The sequence below is a fragment of the Ochotona curzoniae genome, unplaced genomic scaffold (assembly GCF_017591425.1).
Source record: "Ochotona curzoniae isolate NIBS_2020 unplaced genomic scaffold, NIBS_Ocur_1.0 scaffold_2453, whole genome shotgun sequence".
In the NCBI taxonomy this organism is placed as follows: Eukaryota; Metazoa; Chordata; class Mammalia; order Lagomorpha; family Ochotonidae; genus Ochotona; species Ochotona curzoniae.
This window is the reverse complement of record NW_024467094.1, coordinates 22,333,343-22,359,033: the sequence shown is the minus strand read 5'-3', so window position 1 is coordinate 22,359,033 and position 25,691 is coordinate 22,333,343. Positions and strand designations below refer to the sequence as shown.

Sequence of the window (25,691 nt, the reverse complement as noted above, 5' to 3'; positions counted from 1 at the left end):
TGCTCTTGGTCATTGTACTTCTGGTTATCAGAGTCTTCTCCTTGAGGCAGGTTTCTAAGCTGTGTCACCCACAGGTCTACAGTTCAATTTTACTTATTACAGTTGGTACCCAGTTCTTTGCTTGTAGCCAATTGTGGCACTCCCTCCAGCAAGTTCCAGGTCTGGGTTCTTATGTTAGATTTCCACCATGGTCTCCATAGCCCCAGCTCCTGGCTCACCAGTCTCCACCTTCTGTGATATCGTGCTGAGGTTGCACTGTTGTCTCTGCAAACTTTCTCCCACTTCTGCTTGGAGCAGGTCCCAGGATTAGGGAGACACTAGGTGTCCTATATAGCTGGGTTGTTGGTGGTGTTGATCTTGCTGGAACCTGTTGGCCATTAGGTCTGGTGCCACACGGACCTATTTTTACTCATACAATGCCACAGTTGGTACTATTTTCCTGTGGGACCAGTGCAATCCACTGAACTCTGTCAGTTCTCGCGAGCTCAGCACACACGCAGTTCACTGTTGTCCCCTGCAGTCCTAAAGCTTTTGCCACAGTGTACAAAATGGCACACGACATGCCACTACTAGAGTTCTTGATCTGCTGGCCATTGGGTCTGAGGGCTACCCAGACCTGTCTTGGGTGGAACCTGTAGGATGCCATGTTGATGCAGTCCACTGAGTCAGAAATGAGTTCACTCCCAGTTCAGCACATGCTCAGTCCTTTCCCTTTCCCTTATGCCTCCTTATGTGCCCAACTTGGCTCTAAGGGGCTGACGGGGCTGTGAAATCCACCCTGTTCTCGCACTGCCCATCTGGGATCTGCTGCTCTGTCTCTGCTCCTAGTCAAATCAAATGGACCAGCAGGACGGACAGTTCTTTGTCTGGGTTTACCTCCCAAGCTCCCAGTGAAAGTCCATCCCCACCTGGTTGCTGGTGGAGTTCCGGCTGCTAGTGGAGTTCAGATCGCTGTTAGCTGAATGCTGCTGGAGTATCAGTCACTGCAACACCACACCGTTGTTTTTGCTGCTTTCCTGTGTCTGTCGGTCTCCAGGTACCCCTCTGCTGTTGTTCTGTCTGCTCCTATGTCCTAGAATGTGTCTTCTCTGCTTCATCCTGATTAAATGTTTCCCCATCCATTTAAACATGTCCTTGTCCCATTCCACCATCTTGATTCTCTAAGGATATTAATTATGTGAACAAGAGAATTTTACAAATGCTTTTTTTTCCCATTTATTTGAAAAGCAGAAGAGAAAGAGAGAGTGAAAAAGCGTGAGAGAGACAATCATCCATCTATTGATTTATTCCCCAGGTGCCCACCACGGTGAGGTGACCCAGGCCAAGGACAGCAGCCAGAAATTCCATCTGAGTTGCTCATGGGGGCAGCAGGAATCCTAGTACTTGAGCCATCAGGAGGAGCTACATTCTCCTACGATGTACATTAGCAAGAAGCTGAATCCAAAGTGGAGGAGATGGATTTGTTCCTACACGTTCTGATAGGGTTACAGGCATTCCGAGTGGTGGCTAACCTGCTGAGTCACATTTACTGTTATTAAAAAGATTTTTATGTTCTCTGCATCATTTTTGTTTACTTCCCATGTACTTTCTACTTCTCTCTCTCTCTTCCATGTTGGAAGACTCTCTTAAATGCCTGGCAGTTACTGGCTGCCTATTATCCACTTAGGATAGTGGTTGGGATTGCTTTGTATAGGCAGGGCTTTGTTAGAGGATCAGGTGGGAAATAAGTAATTGACTGAAGGACCCCCAAATGCTAATTTGGTGAAGCCTATTTTTCTGTTTTTTTTTTTTTTTTTTAAGTCTTGCTTTTCTGCCTTTAAGTCAACTGCTACAGTTCTGAACTGGGTCAAGGAGGGAGGGGCATGAAACCCAAGTTTGTTTTAGTCAGGGAAGTTCCCAGCCACACCCTTCTATGACTTGTGAATCTGCATTTGAGTCTAGGATCCCCGGTATTACCAGAACTTCTCAGTACAAGATGCAGTGCATGTCATTCTCAAGACTCTTGTGTGTTTTTTTCCCCCCCGACTCTCGTGTTTTGTCACCTTCATTCCTGTCGCCAAGGACTTCACAAGGTAGACCATGCAAGCTGGCTGTTCAACCAGCCCTCCCAGTTCCTTCTCCTTTGTCTAGTTCCTACCAGAGAGCCTAAAAAGGGGAACTATTCTTGTGCCCAACCCATTCAGTAATTAAATTCAGTAATGACCAATAGAAAATAGGTGTGTTTGTTAGGGAGTTTTAGGGAAAGATTTTCCCCCTATAGCTCAAGGTAAGAGGTAAGAAGCGAAAGAAGCTCCTCCACATCCTTTCCTCACTTCCAGCCTACGAAAGAGACTGTGTGAAACAAACAGCGCTGAGTGATGGGAGCCATCTCGCTTCACAAGGGAAAGGTTAAGAGCACCACAGGCGTTATCGAGCCGCTAGGCCACCACTGGACCACCACTGGACCACCCTCTTATTTCACTGGGCCACCACTGTACCACCCTCTTATTTCAAAGTGTTAACTACACCTTTAACCACAATTGCTCAAGTATGGTAAGAGGCCAGGTGTGACATGCCAGGACAATAAATCACATTATAATCCATTTGTAAAATGGAGAGAGGATGAAGATAATGATTTGCCATCCCACATCCCAGAACACATTTGTTGCTGAGGTCTGGGTATTTTTACTGAGTATTTTTAAGCAAAAACAACTTTAAAGTGGTTCCAGCGAGCCTTATTAGCTCCAGCGGCTGGGACTTTCTGCTCAAGGTTACTGTTAGAAGTTTCCAGACCCCAGGAGACGGAGACAAGCCAATTCAGTTCTCTCGTGGGTTCTGACCTTCCACTGGGGTACAGCAGTGAGTCAATTTCCATTGGGTGTTGCCAGTTAACACCTCTCATTTAAATATTTTCCATTTCCCAAGTCCTCCACCACCATTGGCACAGCTGAGCTCATCTACCATCCTTTCTGTGTCCATCGTGCAGATGAGAAAATGGAGATGCATGGCACTCTGATTCAAACAGCATTGCAGTGATAGTCTGATGGGAAAGACCCAGCTGTGCAACTAACCAATCATGTGCCATGGAGCAAATAATACCACGTCTTCAGGCCTCTGTTTCTGCATACGAAAAGAATACTAGATGACCTCCTTCTCCATAGAGCCTCAAGAAACTGATTTCATGCCCATTCAAGGTCATAGAGCTTGTTTGTGGCAGAACTCTGGAAAGAGCCCAGCTGTTCTGGTCCCTAGCCCAGGCTCTGTCACCCCACACCACATGTCTTTGGTGGGTTCCTACAAGGTAACTGCACCAGAATGAGCAGGCACTGTAGCTTCTGTCTTTTCCTTCCCTATCCTTGGCTGGAAACAGAAAGGCTTGGTGGGAGAGAAGGATGGGACTAAGTGACATGGCAAAGTACATGAAAATAAACACACTTGAAACATTTGTACTTGAGTCTTGGTCATAAGGAAGAATGACTCTGGGTGTTAAGTGGTGGAAATCCTGGAAAAAAAGTGGCTTGGAGGAGAAATTTTGGCAGGGCAGGAATGCATCTTGTTCCTATGCCTTTAACCTTGACTATGGCAGCTCTTAAAAATGATCAAAGTAAGTCTGACTCTATAAACTGAGACAATCCCTGAAAGAATATATGGAAAGGAGGTAGGAAAAGCATCCAAGCTAAGGCAGTGTGAAAGCTCTGTGAATCTGTAAATTGCCTCGAGGTTGAAGTTGGAAACAATTGGACCCAGTGAAATGGCTCAATTGGCTAATCCTTGCCTTGCATGCACTGGGATACCATTTGGGCACTAGTTTGTGTCCTAGTGTTCCATTTCCCTTCCAGCTCCCTGCTTGAGCCTGGGAAAACAGTAGAGGATGGCCCAAAGTCTCTTGGGACCCTGTACCCACGTCGGAGATCCAGAAGAAGCTCCTGGCTCATGACTTTGCAATGGCTCAGCTCTAGCCATTGCAACCATTTTGGGAATGAACCAGCAGGTGGAAGATCTATCCCTCTGTATCTCCTTCTCTCTGTAGATCTGCCTTATCAACAAGAATAAATGAATCTTAACAAAAAAAAAGTTGGGACCTGGTGCAGTAGTCTAGTGGCTAAAATCCTCATGTTGCATGCACCAGGATTCCATATGGGCTCCAGTTCTAATCCCGGCTACTCTGCTTTCCATCCAGCTCCTTGTCTGTGGTCTGGGAAAGCAATAGAGGACGGCGCAAAGCCTTGGGTCCTTGCACCCACATGGGAGACCCAGAAGAAATTCCAGGCTCCTGGCTTTGGATCAGCTTAGCTCCAGCCATTGTGGCCACTTGGGGAGTGAACCAAGGGATGGAAGATCTTTCTCTCTGTCGCTCCTTCTCTCTGTATATCTGCCTTTTCAATAAAAATAAATATATATATTTTTAAAAAGTTGTAAGAAACTGAGCCTTTGAATAAAGAAAAACAGTCCAGAGCATCTGCTGGTGGGAGTTGAAAGGCCTCAGAGCTCTTATGTTCATGTCAGCTCTCCTTTCCTCCTAAGAGGAAAAGCAGGGTGAAACACGTGCAAGCGCACACATGCTTGCAGGACCCTGGACAGGTGGGGAGCCCACAGCGTCACAGTGCAGGTGTGCTGTCACCCAGGTGAGTCCCACTCACGGGCTCAGCCTGAATGGGGATCTCTTTTCTCTCTGTTTCAGCTTGGATAGTTTCACTTGATCCACTCTCACTGGTTCTTCCCTTCACTATCTCCACTCTGCTGCCAAACCAATTCAGCGAGTTAGCGATTTCCATGATTGGACAAGGGGCCTCATGGAATTTTCACATTGTAAATATATATTCAGTTTCACTTCATGGAATACACTTACAACAGCTAGTGTTAAGTCCCTGATAATTTCAACATTGGCATGGTGTGTGTGTGTGTGTGTGTGTGTGAGTGTGTGTACTTGATGGCTATTTTCCCTTCTCTGTTATTCAAGTCCCCCTTGCCGCCGCCCACCCCATATGTTGAATTATTTTGGATTGCATTCTAGAAACATTACATTGTGAAGCTCTGAGTCCTGTCCCTATCCTTTAGAGAAAGTTGATTTCGTTTGTTTTAGATGTCCCTGATTCAGTCCCAACTTGCCTTGTCAGTAGTGTTGGTTGGTTGGCAATGTCTGCATCCTTTTCAAAGGCTGGGCTGTGAGCACGTACCACATGTGCGCCACCTAGGGACCACTCTGGGATCCGGGCAGAGATCCCACCTAGGGACCACTCTGGGATCCAGGCAGAGATCCCACCTAGGGACCACTCTGGGATCCGGGCAGAGATCTGGAACAGATCTCGATTCCCGCAAGGCTGTGGGGAACATGGCTTCAAGCCAGGTCTACCCACAGTCTGAGGAAGGATGCTGCTCTAGCTGCTTCCTCTCTTCTTGGCTCTGGGGTCGGGGGTGGGAGGGTGGCTTTTCTGGTTTTGTGGCCACAAAGCTGGGGTTCTCGCTTCCCTGTACTACCATGAGTACTTCCCACAATTGGGTAGACCTCTGGACAAAGTGGTGAAAACTGACACAGGAATTCCCACTCCCTCTACACAGTACAAGGCAGGATGGTAGCTATGGAAAGTATTAAGCCCAGCAGAAGCAACTCCTGAAGGAGCTGAGTGCATCAAAGGACAAGCCAGGAACACCTGGTGACCTTGGAACACCACGCAGCACACTGAGTCCCGAGGCTCTCGCTCCTTCCTGCCTCCTGCCACAAACAACACAAGGGAGCTTCGCTAGCCTCAACGCTACCTTTCTTTTCTTTTTTTTCCCTTTAAAGATTTGTTTATTTTTTATTGGAAAGGCAGATTTTATAGAGAGAAGGAGAGACAGAGAAACAACATCTTCCATCCCCTGGTTCACTTTCCAATCAGCCGCAACAGCCAGAGATGAGCCGATCTGAAGCCAGGAGCTTCCTCAGCTCTCCCAAGTGGATGCAGGGTCCCAAGCTCTGGGCCACCCTCTACTGCTTTCCCAGGCCACAAGCAAGGAGTTGGATCGGAAATAGAGCAGCCGGGATATGGGCACCCATATGGGATCCCAGTGTGTGCAAGGCGAGGACTTTAGCCACTAGGTTACTGTGCCAGGCCCTCAATGCTATCTTTGCCAAGGTGAAGCAGACACTCTCATCCAGACATATTGCAAATGCTGAGTCAGCTCAGAAGATCAACACCCACCATGATGACACGTCATAAGCATGTGCAACCTGAGGAAATGCCACCTTTCCCATCCTCCACACCTAAAATGTATAAAAGCCTAGTCGTGTATGTATACCTGGGTGGCCATTTCCCCACATGGGTTACCCTCATGTGGAAGTAGTCCTGTGCTGTCTCCAACTAGGAAGCAATTGGTCTCTCTCACTTTCCTCTCTCTCTTCCACCTATCTCTGATCCCTCTTCCTCCAAGGCCACTTCCTTTGCTGAAATAGACCTCCTGTGTGACTTGCTGCATCGGACCTTTTTGGGTTTGTGGTAATAAAAGAACAAGAATCAAGGAATTAGCCATTATATTGGCTATTAAACAAGCTGTGCCTTTCTTCCCCAAACTGCCCGCTGCTGTTCTTTGCAGAGCTTTCTGATTTCAGTTTTTATGTGTAATAAGCAGGAGAAGTTGGGGTCTTACGTGCTCTGGGGTGCGGCTCTGATTTGCTTGATAATGTTGCTTTCTCCACTGATCTCGATTTTTTGTGTCTTAGGCAACTTAAGTGGCTACAACAAAATAGCTCACACAGGTAACTTCAAAAAGCAACGGAAATTCATTGCTCACGGTTCTGGAGACGGGGAGGCGGCCAATGCGGTGTCCTGAGAGGACGCCTTCCGAGCGTCCTCACGGTGGGACAAGGCGAAGCCGCCCTTTACCACTGCTCTTACAATGGTGTTGCCATGACTCGACTGTGGCTCCTCCAAAACTCAGGTATTGCAATGTGAGAGAAGGAGGTGGGGTTTTGGAGCTGTGACGAGGCCATGAGGGAGCGCATATCCTTAAGGGGCTTGACGGAGGGGACTGGTTTTCCTAGAGCCTTTCTGCCTCCCTCCGTGTAAGCACGTGGGAGGAAGGCTCTTGCCAGGAAGGCTCCGTGATGTCGGACTTCTCAAACCCCAGGGATGTGAGCAACCAAGTTTTACTTGTTAAACTACCCCGTCTCTCTGATAGTCTGTGATGGCGGTGTGGAGCACATGAAGGCTTTAGTCTGTGAGTTAACTACCTTTGGAAGGCTCCCCTTGGAATCCCATCTCCTGGGTGATTAGTCCCCTGGGAATGCATCACAGAGGGTCGCAGGCATCAAGACTAGAGGGCCTGGGCTGCCACATGGCTGCTCTCCTCAGTTGCCTGTGATCCTAACAACTTTGTGTGGGAGTTCCCTTTGATACTTTCTGGTGGCTCTCACTTTACTTTACTTTACTTTTTTTTTTTTTTTAGCTTTAAAAAAATTTTTATTGGAAAGGCAGATTTACAGAGAAAAGACAGAGAGAAACATCTTCCATCTGCTGGTTCACTCCCCAACTGGCTGCAATGGCCAGAGCTGAGCTGACCTGAAGCCAGGAGCTTCTTACAGGTCTCCTGCATGGGTGCAAGATCCCAAGGCTGATCCATCCTCTACTGTTTTTCCAGGCCACAAGCAAGGAGCTGGATGAAAAGTGAAGCAGCCAGGATACGAACTAGCACCCATATGGAATTCCAGCAGTGCTTGCAAATGGAGAATTAGCCAGTTGAGCTATCGTGCTGGCTCCATTTTAATGTCCAAGTTATACTGAGTGTACCTTTAGGAGGGAGCATGAATTCCACTTCTCTGACTTCTGTGGTTTTTGTGTTTTAGTAAAGCAGGTAGTGATGTATTTCAGAGATTAGCTCTGTTCTCACCATCTTTGTACGTGGGTCTTCTAGTGCCTTTTCCTTGATTGGCTCTACCTGGATCAGTTGGCATTGGTTCCCAGTGGGCTCCATCCTGTGTGAGTCTTGGATGGTCAGTTCTGAGGGGCCTGTAGCTTAGGCTTCTTCAGTGCCTCCAATTTTAGCCCTGGGCATCTTGCATTCATCTTCCACTGCATTTGGCAGAGCCCCTCCCAGCTTCAGCTGTCATCTGAGCTGGCCTGCCACATTTGCCGGACAACACCTACTGACTACTTACTTTCCCTGTTTCAGGTCCATCAGGCACCTCTCATTTCCCTCTGCCTCCTCCTTCACAGGCAATGAGGATTTTGTGCATGCATATTGAGGACCACGGGAAATATTTTTTAAGTTTATGTATTTATTTTAAGGTTTATGTATTTATTAACAGAGAGAGGAAAGAGATAGCTCCCATCTACTGGTTTACACCTCAAATGGCTGCAACAACCAGAGTTATGTTAGGCTGAACCCAACAGCTGAGAACGCCATCTGGGTTTCCCATTAGGGTGGCAGGTGCCAAAATACTTGGCCCATTGTCTGCTGCTTTCCCCAGGTGTATTATCAGGGAGCTAGATCAAAAGTGGAGCAGCTGGGACTTGAACCAGCATTCATACAGGATGCTTCACTTCCATTCCAGCTCCCTGCTGATGTGCCTGAGAGGGTGGTCCAGGTACTTGGACCCCTCTGCCCATGTGGGAGACTAGGAAGAAGAAAGTTCCTGGCTTTGATCTGGCCCAGCCCTTACCACTGTAGCCACTTGGAGAGGACCAGCAGAAAGAAGATCTCTATTTCTCTCTCCCACCCCTTTTATCTACCTCTCTCCCCCTTTTCTCTACTGAATTGTATCTTTTAAATATATAAGCATATATATATATTTTAAAGAAATTAAAAAAATTCTATTTGAAGAGACAGTGGGAGAGGGAGAAAGAGAGAGGTCTTCTATCTGCTGGTTTAGTCCCCCATGTTCCCCCATCAGACTAGGCTGGGCCAGGCCAAACCCAAGAGCCATTTGGATCTCCCGAGTCAGTGACAAGGACCCAAGTGCTTCGGCTAGCATCTGCTGCCTCCCAGGGCACACATTAGAAGGAAACCAAAGCCAGAAGTGTTAGCCACCAGGACTTGAATCAGGGTCTCCACTCTGGGGTGTGCATAATCTAAGTGATGTGTTAACTGCCATGCCAAGAACCCATCCCTGTTTTGCCATTTTTATAAGATTTATTTATGTTTTATTGGAAAGGCATATCTACGGAGAGAGGTAGAGACAGAGAAAAATATCTTGTGTCTGCTGGTCTGCAACAGTCAGAGCTGAAGCCAAGAGCTTCTTCCAGGTCTCCGACGTGGGTACAGGGTCCCAAGGCTCTGGGTCATCCTCCACTACTTTCCCAGGCCACAAGCAGGGAGCTGGATGGGAAGTGGAACAGCTGGGATACAAACCAGCACCCACATGGGATCCAGGGCACGCAAGGCAATGATTTAGCCATTAGGCTATTGCGCTGGGCACTGTTTTGCCATTTTAATATCAGGATTCTGGAATAATAAATGGTGAAGGGATAATAAAGGCTGTAGAGGGGGACAGTCACAAGGAACACCAGGAGGCAGAGACAGGAAGCATGCGCAGCTTGAATAACCACACTCTTAAAAGAGTTACTGTCCAAGGACAAGCCTCCAGTGACCGGCAGACTTCCCACCAGTCCTACCTCTTAGGCACAGTGAGCAGATCAAATCTTCTACCCTTGTTCCACAACCCTTAAGGCTTTGATGCTTATATTTCTGAATGATTTGGAGGAAACCAAATTCTGTTCAAATTACAGGAATAGGTAAAATAAAAATCAATATTTTTGCTAAGTCTTTGTTTTCCTGTATGTTCAGGATGCGTACATAGCAGTTTTCTAAGTCTATGTTAGCAGACACAGAGTCATTTATGAAAATAATAGGCAAAAGGAGCGAATGAGATAGAAACAGCAGGTAAGTGCATCATTGAAGCAAAGTTAGTATCACACAGGCTTGGACTAAGGCAAATGAGACTGTTGAAAATTTAGGATGCTAACTCTGATCCCCATGGTAACCACTAAGACAATAACTTGAACATACAGAAAGAAGGCAAATAAAGAGGAGATCTAAATATTACACTGTAAAAAAAAAAAGCCTCACTCAGCCAAACACAAAAGGAATATTAGAGGAACTGAATTGGGGAATAAAAGGATGTAAGATATACAGAAAATTCACAGTACAATGGGAGGAGGAGGTCCTTCATCCCCAGCAGACACTTCAAATAGTTAATGAATTAAATCCATTCAAGGGCAGAGATTAGAAGAATGGATCAAATAATGCAACCCAACTATCAGCTACTAACAAGAGACTCACTTTAAATCCAAAGACACACAATTGGGTTTAAAGGGAAAGGACAGAAAAAGTTATTACACAAGAACAGTAATCAAAAAAGAGCTGTAGTAATATCAATACGCCACTATAAGCCACTAGACCCGACACACACACAGCTCTTGTCAGAGCATAATGCACATTATTTGCACGTGCACAGGAGCTCTCTCTGGGATAGATCATCTGTTAGGCAGTAAAATAATTCTCACTAAATATGAATGATTGAAGTCATACACAGTATCTTCTCTAACCACAAAAGAATAAAGCCAGAAATCAATAACAAAAGGAGAACTGGAAATTGCACAAATGTGTGAAGGATAACACAAATGTGGCATCTTCAACACCAAACGTGTCAAAGAAGAAATTACTGATAAAATCAGAAAAACAAGAGCTCAACACACCAACATTTATAAGAGGCAGTTAAAGCAGTAATTAGGGGACAATCTATAGTTGTAAAAGCCTACATTAAGAAAAAAAAGAAATGTTAAATCAATGATCTAACTTTGCACTTGAAGGAACTAGAAAAAAATAAGAACAAATTAAAACCAAGCCAGACAGAAAGATAGTAGAGAAAAGAAAAACTATGGAAACAATCACATAACCAAAATTTCTTCATTGGAAAGATCAGCAAAATTTACAAACTTTTAGCAAAACCAATTATGAAAGAAAAAGAGGAAAATATTAAATCAGAAATGAAAGCAGAGACATTTTACCAACCTTGCAAAAATTAAAGGAGTTCTTGAGCAATTATATGTCAACAAACTGGATAATTTAGATTAAATGGAGAAACTCCTAGAAGCAAATTACCACAAACAACTCTAGAAGATACAGATACTCCTAACAGACTTATAACAAGTAAATATTGAATCAGCATTTAAAAATTTTCCAAGACCAGATTTTTTCCAAGACCAAATTTTCCAAAACTGCAAGACCAGATGGCTGCATGGGTGAGTTCTACCAAACATTTATAAGAGCATTAACACCAACACTACTCAAACTCTTCCAAAAGAGGACACACTTTCCAACACACTCTCTGGGGTCAGCATTAATCTGATACCCTTAACCACATAATGGGATCTTAGTTGAAAAGGAATAAAGTACTGTATGCTCAACATGGATTAGATGTGAAAATGAAGAGGAAGAGGCAGGACAAAGACATATGCTAGCAGATCACATTTTACATTAAATGTTCAGAACAATTTTATAGAGACGAAAACTAAATTAGTGGTTGCCCAAGACCGAGATGAGAACAGCATGGGTAGGGACTACAGAGGACAAGGTCTCTTCCGGAATGGCGAACAGATTTTTGAGCTGGAGAGTGGTGATGAATACACAGGCTTAAGGGTATAAAACTTGGTGAACCGAACGTTTTCAGATGGTAAGTTTTATGTGTGAATTACACATGGAGGGTAACCTTAGTTGATTTATATTGAGAGACAGACACTCCAGTTGTGAGAACAGATAAAAAAGCTGGGATGGCAGGTGTGCTAGTGGTCGTCCACGGGAAAAGGCTTCAGAGTTTACTCTCTGGCAGGGGTGACCTGGACTGTGATGACATGGCTTACTTTTCCAACTTCAGTGGTGACAGGAGAGGGTGGAGGCCTCGCACTGTCCGTGGTGCTGACCTCAAGGCTTTTGGTTCTTGTCGCCTCTCTGGAAATTCACTTCCCTTGGGGGGCATTTATGCTACTTCATTGTATTTCTAGGATCAATCCTCCTGATGTTTTGGCCCCAGGACAGTCTCAATGGTTGCAGGGATCTGATGCAACAGCTCACAGACTTTTTAATAGCTCCCACTGCTCCTGAGCCTTGAACAACCTGAGACCAACTTCATTTGAAAAATTCAACAAGTTTCCATCCCCTGAGGAATTCCTTCCTTCCTTTTGTGGAAGGCCAATCCTATACGTATTTCTGGTCTAGGTGAGGGCCAGTCAAAGAGCAGAAACACAGAGCAAGGTGGCCTGGAAGATGGGGCCTCTAGGTCTTCTGGACCATTTTGGCCTGCAGGTAGATGTTGGCTTTAGCATCTCCCCACAGCCGAGTCAACACAGAAGGTTCCTGTCAAAGATGATTGTGAGCTAAGCATGGGATGGAGAAAAGGTACAGCACAAGTCCCTGGGCAGGGATGCTGGAGGAATGGGATCTGGGGACAGATGGTTTTATTCAGACCAAAGCATTTGTGTGCACTGGCTTCTGTGTTGGGTGAATTTAAGATAGAGAGTGGTGGGAGGGCCAGCAGGATATAGTCACACAGTGTTCTCTCCCCGATTTCCTCCTCTCTACCCTCCTCCGCCCCCTCCCCCCCACACTCTGCAGCTCCTTCCCACACCTAGGAGCGAACACAGCCAGGTTTTACTCTCACACTTCCCACACTTAAGGTTTCCTTTTCAGTCCTCTCCCCTTCCTCTGCCTTTTTTATTCCTGCCCACTGATTCTCCCACTCCAAATTTTCACTTCTTTGTTACTCCTTCTCCTTAAATCCCTGTTTAACAGGAACCCACTACTGCTTCCAAAATGACCTATTAAATTCACCCTTGATTTTGGTACCCACTTAATTGTTTTTCTCCTTCCCCCTCTTAATCCTGTGTGGATTAATTTGCTAAAAGACAGGAGGCAATATTGAGTGACAACAAAAAGGGATCTGAAATCCACCTATTTCTCCATGCATATTTTGTGTCCCTTCCTTATACCCATCTTCTTTCCTGTCTAGAATCCCTACTGTCTATTCTCTATATAGGTGGGAGAAGTGCTTCCAAGCATTCTTTTTTTTTAAAAAAAGATTTATTTTTATTATTTTTTTTTATTGGAAAGGCGGATATACAGAGAGGAGAGACAGAGAGGAAGATCTTCCGTCCGATGATTCACTCCCCAAGTGAGCGCAACGGCCGATACTATGCCGATCCGAAGCCAGGAGCCTCTTCCGGGTCTCCCACGCAGGTGCAGGGTCCCAAAGCTTTGGGTCGTCCTTGACTGCTTTCCCAGGCCACAGGCAGGGAGCTGGATGGGAAGTGGGGCTGCCGGGATAGAACGGGCGCCCATATGGGATCCCGGGCGTGCAAGGCGAGAACCTTAACCACTGCGCCACCGTGCCGGGCCCTCTTCCAAGCATTCTTACAAGTTTGTGGAAAGAAGGGTGACATGCTAAGATGAAGCCTCTAGGTTTACACATGTGGTGATGTTGGGAATTGGGATTCTTAGGTTCCCTTCAATGTCTCTTAAAACTTACTCTTTAGTCCAATACCTACTCTCGCAGTGGTCTGGTCTATTCCAGCCTTCCATCCACGATCAAAAAATCAGGCATTCTTTTGAGAATCATCTATGAGCAAGGCTTTGTTGAAAAATGCCAATGTGGAGTCACAGCTAACTACTACTTGAAGAGGGGTGGTTAGAGTAATCAACAGGACAGAAGGACAATGCAGTTGAGCCACTTGCTGGAAAGCACTGAGCCCTGAGGAAGCAAGGGGGACAGCCATTTGGATGAAGCCAAGTGTTCTCGGAGGAGAGGAGATTCTGGAGTCGCTCAGATGTAATGCGAATCCCAGCTCTGCTGCTTACTCTCTGTGTGATCTGGAACAAATGCTTTACTTAAGACATGGTTCACTTGTCTACAGTTTGGGGATAATCCGTAGCACTGTACTTTACAAGCATGTGAATAACATGAGAATTAGTGTTTAGTCCACTTCCTAGCACCCAGTGAATATGCAAATATACGTTGGGATGACTCGAAATGATGACTCCTAGGTGGTAGGTGGATCTGGAAAGGTAGTGGCCAATGTGTGTGGAATCCCATCTGAATGTGAATTTTGTTCTGCCAATGACAACGAGCTATGGGAAATATTTTGAATTAGAGGAAGATGTTATCTTACAGGGAATATATGCCACGTTGCAGAGCAGATAAAATGGGGCAGAATTGGGAGGCATATACCCTCTGAAAAGTTCATGGTAATAAGTCAGGCAAGAGGAACAATATGGTGTGACTTCAAAGGAAGAATGACTGTACCCCGGTGACAATACATGTCGTGTGAAGGAGAAGTCTAGCTGGGTGAGAGGACAATAAACAAAACCGGGAGTGCTAGAGAGGACTTCGGAGTTAAGAAGGCATGAGGACAGCTATGGATTGGCAAAGACAGCAGCGTGTGGTGCAGGTGGAGGAGCGCCATGGTGGCTGACTGGTGTGACGCTGTGAAGGCAGAGAAGAGGCAGGTAGATGCGTGATGGTCCTGGGGCTGGGGGCCATCTCTCCTGTCGTTCAGATAGGAACACGCCCTCCTCTCACTCTGGCTGCTCTCCTGTCCAAGCTTCCTCCCTCTTCCTGCAGTGTTCTCACACCTCTTCATGGAGGTCTGACCTGGAGGTGGCTCTAGCCTTGACCGCACTGACACTGAGCACCAAGTTTTCCAGCTCTTTTCTTTTCTTTTTTTTTTTTTTGGTCTGAAAATATTTCTTATGTTTCATTGAGTGTTTGTGACTATTCGCAAAATACGAGAAACAAATAACTTTGTAAAGGAGAAAAAATATATCTAACAATCTCATCAATCAGATATAACCAATATTGATGACTATTTTGACATTTTTGAACTTTCATAAGTACGCCTTTATAGCATATTTTTAGCAAAATATTTTGTAACTCTATAAAATAACACCACAACATGGTAAATAAAACCACATATTTCATTAGATGTCCTTTAAGGATATGTATTTAACTAACTAGTATTTAATTACATGGAGGCACTATATTTTATTTAACTATTAATTAACCAGATGTATATCTATATCATTTATAGTTTATCAATATTATGATAATGTTATGATGATATCCTTAAACATACATTCAAAAATAACTTTCCACCCCCTTAAGTATCTACAAAAGTTGCTTGGTCAGAGAACGTAAGTAATTTATGGATTTGCGGGCCCGGCGCAATAACATAGTAGTTAAAGTCCTCGCCTTGCATGCACTGGGATCCCATACGGGCACTGGTTCTTATCCTGGCAGCCCTGCTTTCCATCCATCTCCCTGCATGTGGCCTGGGAAAGCAGTCGAGGATGGCCCAAAGCTTTGGAACCCTGCATCCATGTGGGAGACCTGGAAGAGCTTCTGGCTCCTGGCTTCGGATTGGTTCAGCTCCAACTGTTGTGCTCACTTGGGGAGTGACCCATTGGACGGAAGATCATCCTCTCTGTCTCTCCTCCTCTCTGTATATCTGACTTTCCAATTAAAATAATAAATAAATCTTAAACAAAGAAGAAGAATGGGTTTGGAGTGAAGGATTTAAAAAAATTTATGGATTTGCACATATTTTAAATGTTTCTAGATTTATCTATTTCCCTGAACTTTCAGTACTGCTGACAATTATACATTTTTTGAGAATTATATGCTTTAAAAAGTATTTGTCAACTTGACAACTTATAAAACAAATTTCCCATTATATTTTAACTTCTTGCATGATTAACGATTTATTAATGATTGTATTTCCACAGGTAATAAGAAGCAATGGACACTAGGGAGAAATTTTGAATCATTCAACATCTCATAACTTTGGTGACATCTTCCATCTGGACTTGGCACATATCAAGTTTCTTGTTGGCTTTCAGCAAAGGACAGGAATTCATCAACACTAGCAGGTGAGTCACTGACAGCAGCTCCGAGTGCCACGTGGCCCCTGGGCAGAAGATATTAGCAACGGCTTTTTCATTTCTCAAGAATTTGTCTGTAGGTTTTGTATCTGGATATATTACAAATACATTTTATACTCAACAATAAGAATTTTTAAAACCTGTGTTGCTACATGATATGATTCTTTCATGTGTTATTATATTTTGAAACCCCTTCCCCCTGTCATAATTTATGCACAGTTCATTCAAAGCAAAATGCCCAGGTAACACAAAAATATTAAGATTAAAGCTAGAGGATCTCTGAGACATTTGTTTATCTTTTATGTTTTGTCATGGAAATACTTGCACATCCACAGAGTAATCAAAGTGGTAAATGAACTTCATTCTACCCTTTCTATCTCTCATGCTTTGCAGCCAAAGTTTTATTCACCAATACTGACATTTAAAAACTCTTCAGAAAGATTATCCAAGGATTTGAGTATAATAAAAATCACACATTTTAAATATAAAATATGAGAGTTCTAGGAAGTTTTGCGTCTGTCCTGACTTCCTTGAGTTATCCCTGCAGATGGCCTATGATGACACATGACACTGGAGAAGTATTTAAGCGGAAAGATTGGGAGGCAGCTAATCACCCAGCTTTGACACCGTCAAGACCATCTACTTCTTTTTCTTCTTTGTAATGACAGTTTTTTTTTTCTCACACATACTTCTCTTCAACAATGAACCATTTGTAACCTCCCCAATTCCCACCATTGGTCTCCACACCTCTAAACATGTATGTGCCAAGTTGATCCTGTCTGTGACCACAGGAATTTGTTGACATTCATTTATACATTCATTCACTAGTTCAATTATATTTGAGGAGCCTCAGGTTCACAAATCATCATCCTTGGCACATCAGGTATGAAAACATGGAATCAATGGGCGAGAATAGCATGGCCCAAAAGGAAAACGGTTATATTTATAAATGTCAGTAACATAGTGTAGAATGTGCTTGGGGAGATAAGTTGGTGAGAACTTCGGAAACATTTATACCCACTGGAGACTCCCAATTTCATCTGAAGTGCTGCTTCACAGTGACACTGGTCAACTCAGTCTTGACTCTATGAAAATGATTGCATCTCCAACACTTTGCTTTGCATAGTTACTCTGTAGGCATGTGGGGGAAGAACTCATGGAACTCCAGAACCTCACATGGGTGTCAGAGTTCATTCTCTTAGGGTTCTCACATACTCAGGAGCTGCAAAAATTCCTGTTCATGGTGTTCTTATTGGTCTATGTCACCACCGTCATGGGAAACCTCCTCATCATCTTCACAGTGACCTTGGACCCTCGACTCCACATGCCCATGTACTTCCTGCTGAGAAACTTGGCTGTCATAGATCTTTGCTATTCCACAGTCACCTGTCCAAAGATGCTGGTAGACTTGCTCTCTGAACAGAAAACCATCTCCTACCAGGGATGCATGGCTCAGATTTTCTTCTTCCACCTCCTAGGAGGTGGGACTGTGTTCTTCCTCTCAGTGATGGCTTATGATCGCTACATAGCCATCTCCCGGCCTCTCCACTATGTCACCATCATGAACACTCGGCTGTGTGTGGCACTGGTGGTGGCTTCCTGGGCAGGAGGCTTTGTCCACTCCATTGTGCAGGTGTCTCTGATGATCCCCCTGCCTTTCTGTGGCCCCAACATCCTGGACAACTTCTACTGTGATGTCCCCCAAGTGCTGAGACTTGCTTGCACAGACACTTCCCTCCTGGAATTCCTCATGATCTCCAACAGTGGCATGCTGGTCCTCATCTGGTTCCTCATCCTTCTGGTCTCCTATGCCATCATCCTGGTAATGTTGAGGTCCCACTCAGGGCAAGCAAGGAGGAAAGTTGCTTCCACCTGCACCACCCACATCATTGTGGTGTCCATGATTTTCATCCCCTGCATCTATATCTACTCACGCCCCTTCACCCCATTTCCCATGGACAAGGCAGTGTCTATCAGCTACACGGTTTTGACTCCTATGCTCAACCCCATGATCTATACTCTAAGGAACCAGGAGATGCAGACAGCCATGAAGAGATTGGGTAAACACTTCGTAACTGGCAGCTCAATATAAAATTTGAATAGGTTAGCTTTAGGGACTATTGTTATGGCATGTTAAGACACCATTTGTGACACCAGCAGTGCCGCTATGTGCTGGTTCAAGTTCCAGCTATTATTTTAATGTACCTAAGAAAAGGGTAGAGGATGACTTAAGAATTTGGGCCCCTTCCACCAACGTGGGAGATCAGGATGGAGTTCCTAGCCACTGTCTTTCAGCCACATGGAAAGTGAACTAGCAAATGGAAGATCTCACTGACTTTCTCTCTTCTCCATTTCCCTCTCCCTCTCTCTACGTACATACCCTTTGCTATGTGTTTCAAATAAATTAATATATTTAATTAAATAAACCTTATAAAATATACAGTTTCAATTTAAATGTCAACTCTTCTAAATTCTTCCCATGTGAAAAATAAAGGAAAACAGAGGCAAAATGGTTAGTGCTCATCCTGTCAGGAGGGGAGAGCCCCTCGTGTTCTTCTCTCCTGTCCTAAAGCAGAGCTGATAGAGAAAACCAGCAGCTGAAAGTCAGCGCTGAGATGATCTGAAACCAGGAGCCAGGAACTTCCTCCAGGTCTCCCACATGGATGCAGGGTCCAAAAAGGATTTTGGATGTCCTCTACCACTTTCCCAGACAAGCAGGGAGCTGGATGGAAAGTGGAGCAGCCGGGATATAAACTGGCACCCATATGAGATCCTGGTGCATGCAAGGAAAGGACTTTAACCACTAGGCTACCACGTCTGTTTCAGTGCTTTTTTAAAAAATAAATTTTATCGCATGAATATGTCTATGTGTTGGTTTGTTTTTTTGAGCTTTGTAAAAATGTCACAGTGAAAATTATGTTCTGGCATTTGCTTTTTTATTTGGCCTGTTTCTAAGGTCTACACACTATTGTTGTTATTTGGGTTACTTCCAATTTTTGGCTATTGCAAACAGTGCTATCATGAATCCCCACTACTGACATGCACTCACCATGCTTAGAGCTCAGATTCACAGCCACGGGAGTAGAAGTGGCTACCTCTGACAGTAGAGTTGGTTTATAGGTGGGTTATTATTATTGGCAGCTTTATGCATTCAATTTCTCACAGTTTGTGGTGGGTCTCTGATACTAATTTTAACGTAAACATATATCAACCTTTTACTTTAGAATGAACTCTTTATTGCTTGGTTATTTATTTATTTATTTATTTATTTATTTATTTATTGTGATGTTTATATAGTTGGCTAGGGTAGGAAGGGAAGAGGGATAGGGGAAAGTGGATGAAACAATTGTTTCCAAATTTTCCCTTTCTCCTACACTATGGGGAAGTGGGCAGATTAGGGAAGAAGTCATACCTCGCTTCCCAAGCACCCCAGTATCCAGGGATGAGGTACAGCCACTCAGTGTCATCTCAGGGTCCCTGAAGTGGAACATGCTCCAAGGGTTCTGTTAAAGTGCTTGATAGCTCTGAAATGCTGTCGATCTTGTCGATCCAAGGATGAGGAAATACTTCCAAGGTCCATCTACTGACACAGTCACCCCAGAGTTTCCGTTCATCCAAATAGTTTCTGTCAACACTTGGCTGGGATGGTTGGCCAATTTGTTCTGCTCTCCTTCCTCCACTATGGAACGAGAAGTCCTCTGCAGGTCCCAACGGACTGCTACATCCACATGTGCATCTGGGCATTCTGTCCACTGTTCCATCTTAGCCATGAAGCAGGCCCAGTTCTGACACATGCTTTCCACGATTAGACCACAGGTCTTAGCGATTCTTCTTATAGTTGGAGTTCCGAGTCCAGTGGTTCAATTGGGGGATTCCCAAAGAAACCTCATTTGAGGTGATCCCAGGCCTGATTTCCTCTTATCAATACAGGGTTTGACTCAGTCCATTGTCCACATCAGCCTATACACACACTGGTAGTTGTTAATTGTTGGGTCAGTTCTATCTTCAACCCTGTCTCTTACATAAACCAATGGATGCTGAGGTGAAGTCCAACCCTGTCCCACACACTCGGCCCTCACATACACCAGTGAGAACTGCTGCCTAGTTGGAGCAACCCCCAGTAATACTAACTAGGCCCACTCCCAGCCCTGGTTCCTGTGAATGCTGATATGTGCATCAGACTGGTCTAGTGTGTCCCACATCTCATTCAGCTCTTGTACACATTAATGGGCATTGTGTACAATGAGTTGTAGAGTTTAGCACAACCCAACTAACTCCACTATCCAACTCACACTTATGCTGGCAGGTACTACTGCCTGTCTAGGCAGACATGCCTCCAGCCCTGGTTCTCATGCTCAACAGTGGGAGTTGCAGCCCGTGAGAGAGGTGCCCACAGTTTACCTAATGGCCCACTCCCAGACCCGGCTCTTGCACTCTCGAGGTGGTTCTGCAGTCTAGCTTGTCAGGACTTTTCCTTAGTCCCAGCACTTGTCAGCTGATGCTGCAGCAAAGCCTAATCTGCCTGTGCTTACTCTGGCTCATGCTTAAGTGAGTGGATGCAGCTAGCCCAGCCTGGTTCTCCCCCAACCCAGTTCACATGCATGCCAACAGGTATGGTCGCCCTGACCAGCCTGTTCTGTCCCTGGTTCCAGTACTCACACCACTACTGGAAGCAATGACCCAGCATAGGACCCTCTCTCAGCCTCACTACTCACCTCAGCATTTGTTGGTGGGTGTTACAGCCTGGCCTGTTCCTAGTTCTTGCTCATGCTGGTGGGTGCCACCACTACCTAGCCCAGCCCAACCAGTCACCTGTCCTGGGCCCAATGTGGACTGGCTGGTGTTGCAGCTGAACCTGGTCTGTCCTGCATTATCCTGGTTCTCACACCTGCCAGTGGGTGTTATGAACTGACCCAGCTTGGCAAGCCCCCAGGCCTGACCCACAGGTATACCAGTGGGTACTGTAACCTGGCATGGTCTGGGCTGCTCATCTACAGGGACTGCATCCTGACAAAGCAATTCTCCAAGCTCCTCTAGCAGGTCACCTCCTGTTGGCAGATCTCATGTACACCAGTGGAACCTTGGCCTAGACTGACTTAGTCTACCTTCTGTCCTGGAAGGAACAGTGGCCCTGCCCATCCAGCCTACACTGGTTCTGGTTCTATTGTTTGGTGTTATGGCCCAACCATACCTAGTCCATGCCCAGACACAGCTCTTGTGTGGGTCAGCTGGTCCAAGAGCTAATCAAAACTGTCCTACACCCACCCAGGCTCTAACAAGCACCAGTGGGTGTTGGATTCTGGTCTAGTCTGGCACACCCAAGGCCCAATCCACATCCATTCCAAGGGAAACTACAACAATGTCAAGCCCACACTGTCACCATCATTCCAGCTCTTGTGCTCACCAGAGGGAACCACAACTGAGCAAGGGCATTCCCTATCTTCCCCAGTCAGGCCTGTTCTGAGCCAGAGATCCTGTGTGTGCCAGTGGCTGCTGTGACTGAGCTAACCAGCATCCCCTGTTCTTGCCATTGTCATTGGATACTGCAGGCTAGGCCAGCTGGGACTGATGAAAACAGCCATCTATGACTCATGAAAAGAGGTAGATGTGATGGCATAGTCCAGCATGACTCTCACTCTTGCCTGTCTCCCGTACCTGCCAATGGGTTAAGGTTTCACTCACCCCTTCCCAGGCAAAACACCTCAACAAACAACCCAAATATTTGCCACTGAGTGCAGCAAGCTTGCCTATAGGTACTGTAGCCTGGACCAGAACAGCAACCAGGATTATGAATCCACTTCTTTTACCGGTGTGTTGGGACTTGATGGGCTTTCATGGGTGGTAATTCACACACAAAGTGCTAGAATTTTACAGTTGGTGCCAGAGAATGAAGAAAGGGGAGGAGAAATCTACTTAGAGATCTAGTTGACAAAACAAGAGACAGAATTTACAGAGTTGTCATTTACAACGCAGCCAACATTCTCTCACACCCACGGCACTGACCAAACCTGAGATCAAATCAATACAAATTTTAAGACAGAAATCAAGCCAGTTGTCTGGATGACACTGTGAGAAACAGAGCTGTCCAGTGTGCTGAAAGGAACATTGTCAGTGAACCCTGACGTGTGTGGCACCAAAGAAGCAGCAGCAGCACCATGTGGCTCTGTGTTGGAAGGCGCTCTGCTCACCACCCACTTCTCTACAAACCCTGTCCTGGGGCTTGAGGCTTCCCCAAGGCTTAAAGGGTGACTGTGATGCACGCTCGAGCATGTGAACCAACTCTTCTGTGAAACGCGTCCTTCCTAAGGGTCCTGGAATGTGTTTTCTTTGAAGAGACTCTTGTCCTTTCTGACTTGGGCAGGCTAACCTGATGTCTCATGAAACTACACAATTATCAATGTCCTGTGTTTTTCTCTTGCCCCAAGGCAGACCTCTCAAATAGTATCTTGGACTCAAACTTTTCTTAACAACTCCCATTGCTCCCTGGGTCCCAGTGGGAATCGTGCCAGCTCTTCTTCTTGAGCCCCGTGCAGTCACTTCCCTGAGGACATCCTCCTTCCAAGGGGCAAAGCTCATGAGGTGTGCATAGCAGGTGTGGGCAGCGATGGGAAGCTAGGAAGCTGCATGAAGGGACCATCAGGAACTGTGAGACCTGAACTCACTCTCCCACTTGGATGAAGAAAGGTGAGAGATGGAGGCTTTCCACATCAATCTGAAACTGTCTACATGAGGGAGGTCCTATTACTTTCCTACCTCATGCACTCATCATGGGCAACATTTCTCTTGTCAGCTGTTCCAGGCTCTGTGACTCCTAGGATAATGCAGTAACAATGCAGATGGATGAGGAAGGAGCTAGAATGAAGAATGATGCTAGAAAACGACCATCTTACAGGGGAGATGTGTTTACAATGGTGTAAGAAAGGAGAGAAATATGGGCTCTGTACTGCAAGGGAGGAGTGGAAAGAGGAGTCACAGCAAGGTGCCATGTCAGTGAGCCGTTCCCACAAAGAGAGGGCAGTGAAGAACATGCCAGGAAACAAGCCCCTTATCCTCTCCAGTGCCGATATTTCTGTGTCTCCCTCCTGCCTTGTTCTGTCACCTCACCTGTAATGTCCTTTTATTTCTCCATTATTTCCATTTCTTTGCCTCCAACACTTCTTTCCTGGCCGGGACTTCGTGAAACCTACTAAATAGCTGTCCTTTCAGAAGGGTTCTCTGAGTCTCCTTCAAGCCACATTCATGCTGTTTCTCAATCTACTACATTTCCCTGCCCCATCTTCTCTCATCTTCACTAAGCACCTGTGCATCTTACTCACTAAGAGGCGCCCTCATGGATCGCTGCCAAGAACGTAGGTGTGTTCAGAGGCCCCCTTCCCTGATGTGCACACACTGGTAAATTACGCATCCACCTTGCAGGCAACACAAGATCCTATTGAAGATGGATTATGTGAAGAACAGTGATGCCAGGACAGCATGAATGGCAAGATTGAGCTGTCTGACTGTTGCATCCCAGGGTGAGCTGTGCTGGTGACAATTGGAGGCATGAAAGCTGGTCAACATTTTGATGTGCTGAATGTTGTCTGACAACCTAGGAGTGCAGACAGTGAGCATCTGGAAGGGGGATGGATGCCCTCACAGAAGAGGCTTCCCAGAGGAAATGGAGGACTATCACAGGAACTGCAGAGGGTCTTGTGACAGCCCAGACAATAGAACACAGCAACTGTAAGGGTAGGTCTTCTCAAACACTTCTGGGACATGTCCATAACCTGAACTTTGCCATCACCTTGGGTTCTTGGACAGTCCCGAAAGAGAAGTGAGAGTGCTTATGTCATTCCAGGATGAGATTTTGCTTTTCTTTCACAGCTCAGGCAATAAGCCGATTGACACAAATTGCTTTCTGTATGTCCTAATTGGAAGGTCCTGTTTTTCCGGTTGTGCTGTTCACTACTGGGTAGGATGCGACTCTAGCTGACTGGATATTTAAAAGTGTATGATGCTTCAACTGGATATCGGCTCAATGTCATACAGTTGATTGTATCATTGGTATTGTGCGTGGATGTAAGCTTGGCTGATTACATGATTCACATCATATACATGGTTGCTCCTTGCTTGTGTGTGTGGTGGAATGGGGCAGTATAGCAGTCGGAACAACCAGTAAATAAAATTTTCTTGAGCTTCCAAGAGTCTGCCTTTGACACATATTTGGGATAGATTTGGTCAACTCAAAGCAGTCTTTAGCATGTTGTTCTGTTCTAGTTTGAGACCATTCTATTCTAAGCACCATTTTTATTTCCTACACTCAGACGTGGAACCTGAAACCCACAGAGAAGAGAAAGCTATGCATGGTATATTCTCATGGAAATGGAGACCTGAAGTTTGCCTCCAGGTCTGAGTGGCACCAAGTGTCTTCCTTCCACTGCAGCACATACTGGTCTTGAGGATGAGTTGCCTGTGATCCTGGATGCCTTGCAGCATCTCAAGGGTGAGCCTTCCTGCCCCAGCTTTTAAACTCCTCAGACACACCATTCAGGCAGTGCCTCGTGTCACATCTGCACCTGAGGGTGCTCGCCCACCCAGATGGACCTGGGCCATCTGAATCCCTGATGACCAAATGTGCGTGAGTGACTAGAGCTGCATCCCCAAGGCAGCATGGAGCTCAGGAACGTCACATGGGTGTCGTATTTTGTGTTCCTGGGGCTCACACAGACTCGGGAGCTCCAGCTCTCATTGTTCCTGGTCTTCCTCCTGGTCTACATCACCACGGTCACGGGAAACCTCCTCATCATCTTCACAGTGACCTCTGACTCCCAGCTCCATGTGCCCATGTACTTCCTGCTGAGAAACTTGGCTGTTGTAGACCTCTGCTTCTCCTCAGTCACCTGTCCAAAGATGCTGGCGGACTTGCTCTCTGAGCAGAAAACCATCTCCTACCAGGGATGCATGGCTCAGATTTTCTTCTTTCACTTCCTCGGAGGAGTCATGGTCTTCTTCCTCTCAGTGATGGCCTATGACCGCCTCATAGCCATCTCCCGGCCCCTCCACTATGTCACCATCATGAACACTCGGCTGTGTGTGGCACTGGTGGTGGCTTCCTGGGCAGGAGGCTTTGCCCACTCCATTGTGCAGGTGTCTCTGATGATCCCCCTGCCTTTCTGTGGCCCCAACATCCTGGACAACTTCTACTGTGATGTCCCCCAAGTGCTGAGACTTGCTTGCACAGACACTTCCCTCCTGGAATTCCTCATGATCTCCAACAGTGGCATGCTGGTCTTCATCTGGTTCCTCATCCTTCTGGTCTCCTATGCCATCATCCTGGTGATGCTGAGGTCCTATCCAAAGGAGGCGAGGAAGAAGGCAGCTTCCACCTGCACCACCCACATCATTGTGGTGTCCATGATCTTCATTCCAAGCATTTACCTCTATGCCCGGCCCTTCACCTCATTCCCCATGGACAAGGCAGTGTCCATCAGCCAGACAGTCATGACCCCTATGCTTAACCCCATGATCTACACCCTGAGGAACCAGGAGATGCAGGCAGCACTGAAGAGATTGGGGCGGCATTGCCTGGTGTGTAAAAGGGAGTGACAATCGAATGAGCCTTGTGTATCCTTGTATAAAGTGCACAGAGCTTCTGCATGCTTTCTTCATGGTTTTTAGATTCGTTTAGGATTCGTCTTACAAGTGGATGGTTTTTAATATGGGCAATCTACTCAGATTTTTCACACAATGGAAGTTCTCTTCAGAGGCTCATGCTTGTGATAAAGCATTTTGACATCACTGTCACACTGAAAAAATGTCACCATTTC

General features: G+C 45.8%; 2 protein-coding genes across 2 annotated transcripts; both read left to right on the top strand.

The window, feature by feature from the left end:
- The first annotated feature begins 17,041 nt into the window (after positions 1 to 17,041).
- On the top strand, positions 17,042 to 17,977 carry LOC121170054 (olfactory receptor 4D1-like). Its single transcript, XM_041000944.1, has one exon. The coding sequence runs from the start codon at positions 17,042 to 17,044 to the stop codon at positions 17,975 to 17,977; it is 936 nt and encodes a 311-aa protein (XP_040856878.1).
- Positions 17,978 to 24,534: 6,557 nt separating this feature from the next.
- On the top strand, positions 24,535 to 25,470 carry LOC121170169 (olfactory receptor 4D2-like). Its single transcript, XM_041001146.1, has one exon. It carries the CDS (start codon positions 24,535 to 24,537, stop codon positions 25,468 to 25,470), a length of 936 nt encoding a protein of 311 aa, XP_040857080.1.
- Positions 25,471 to 25,691: the final 221 nt, after the last annotated feature.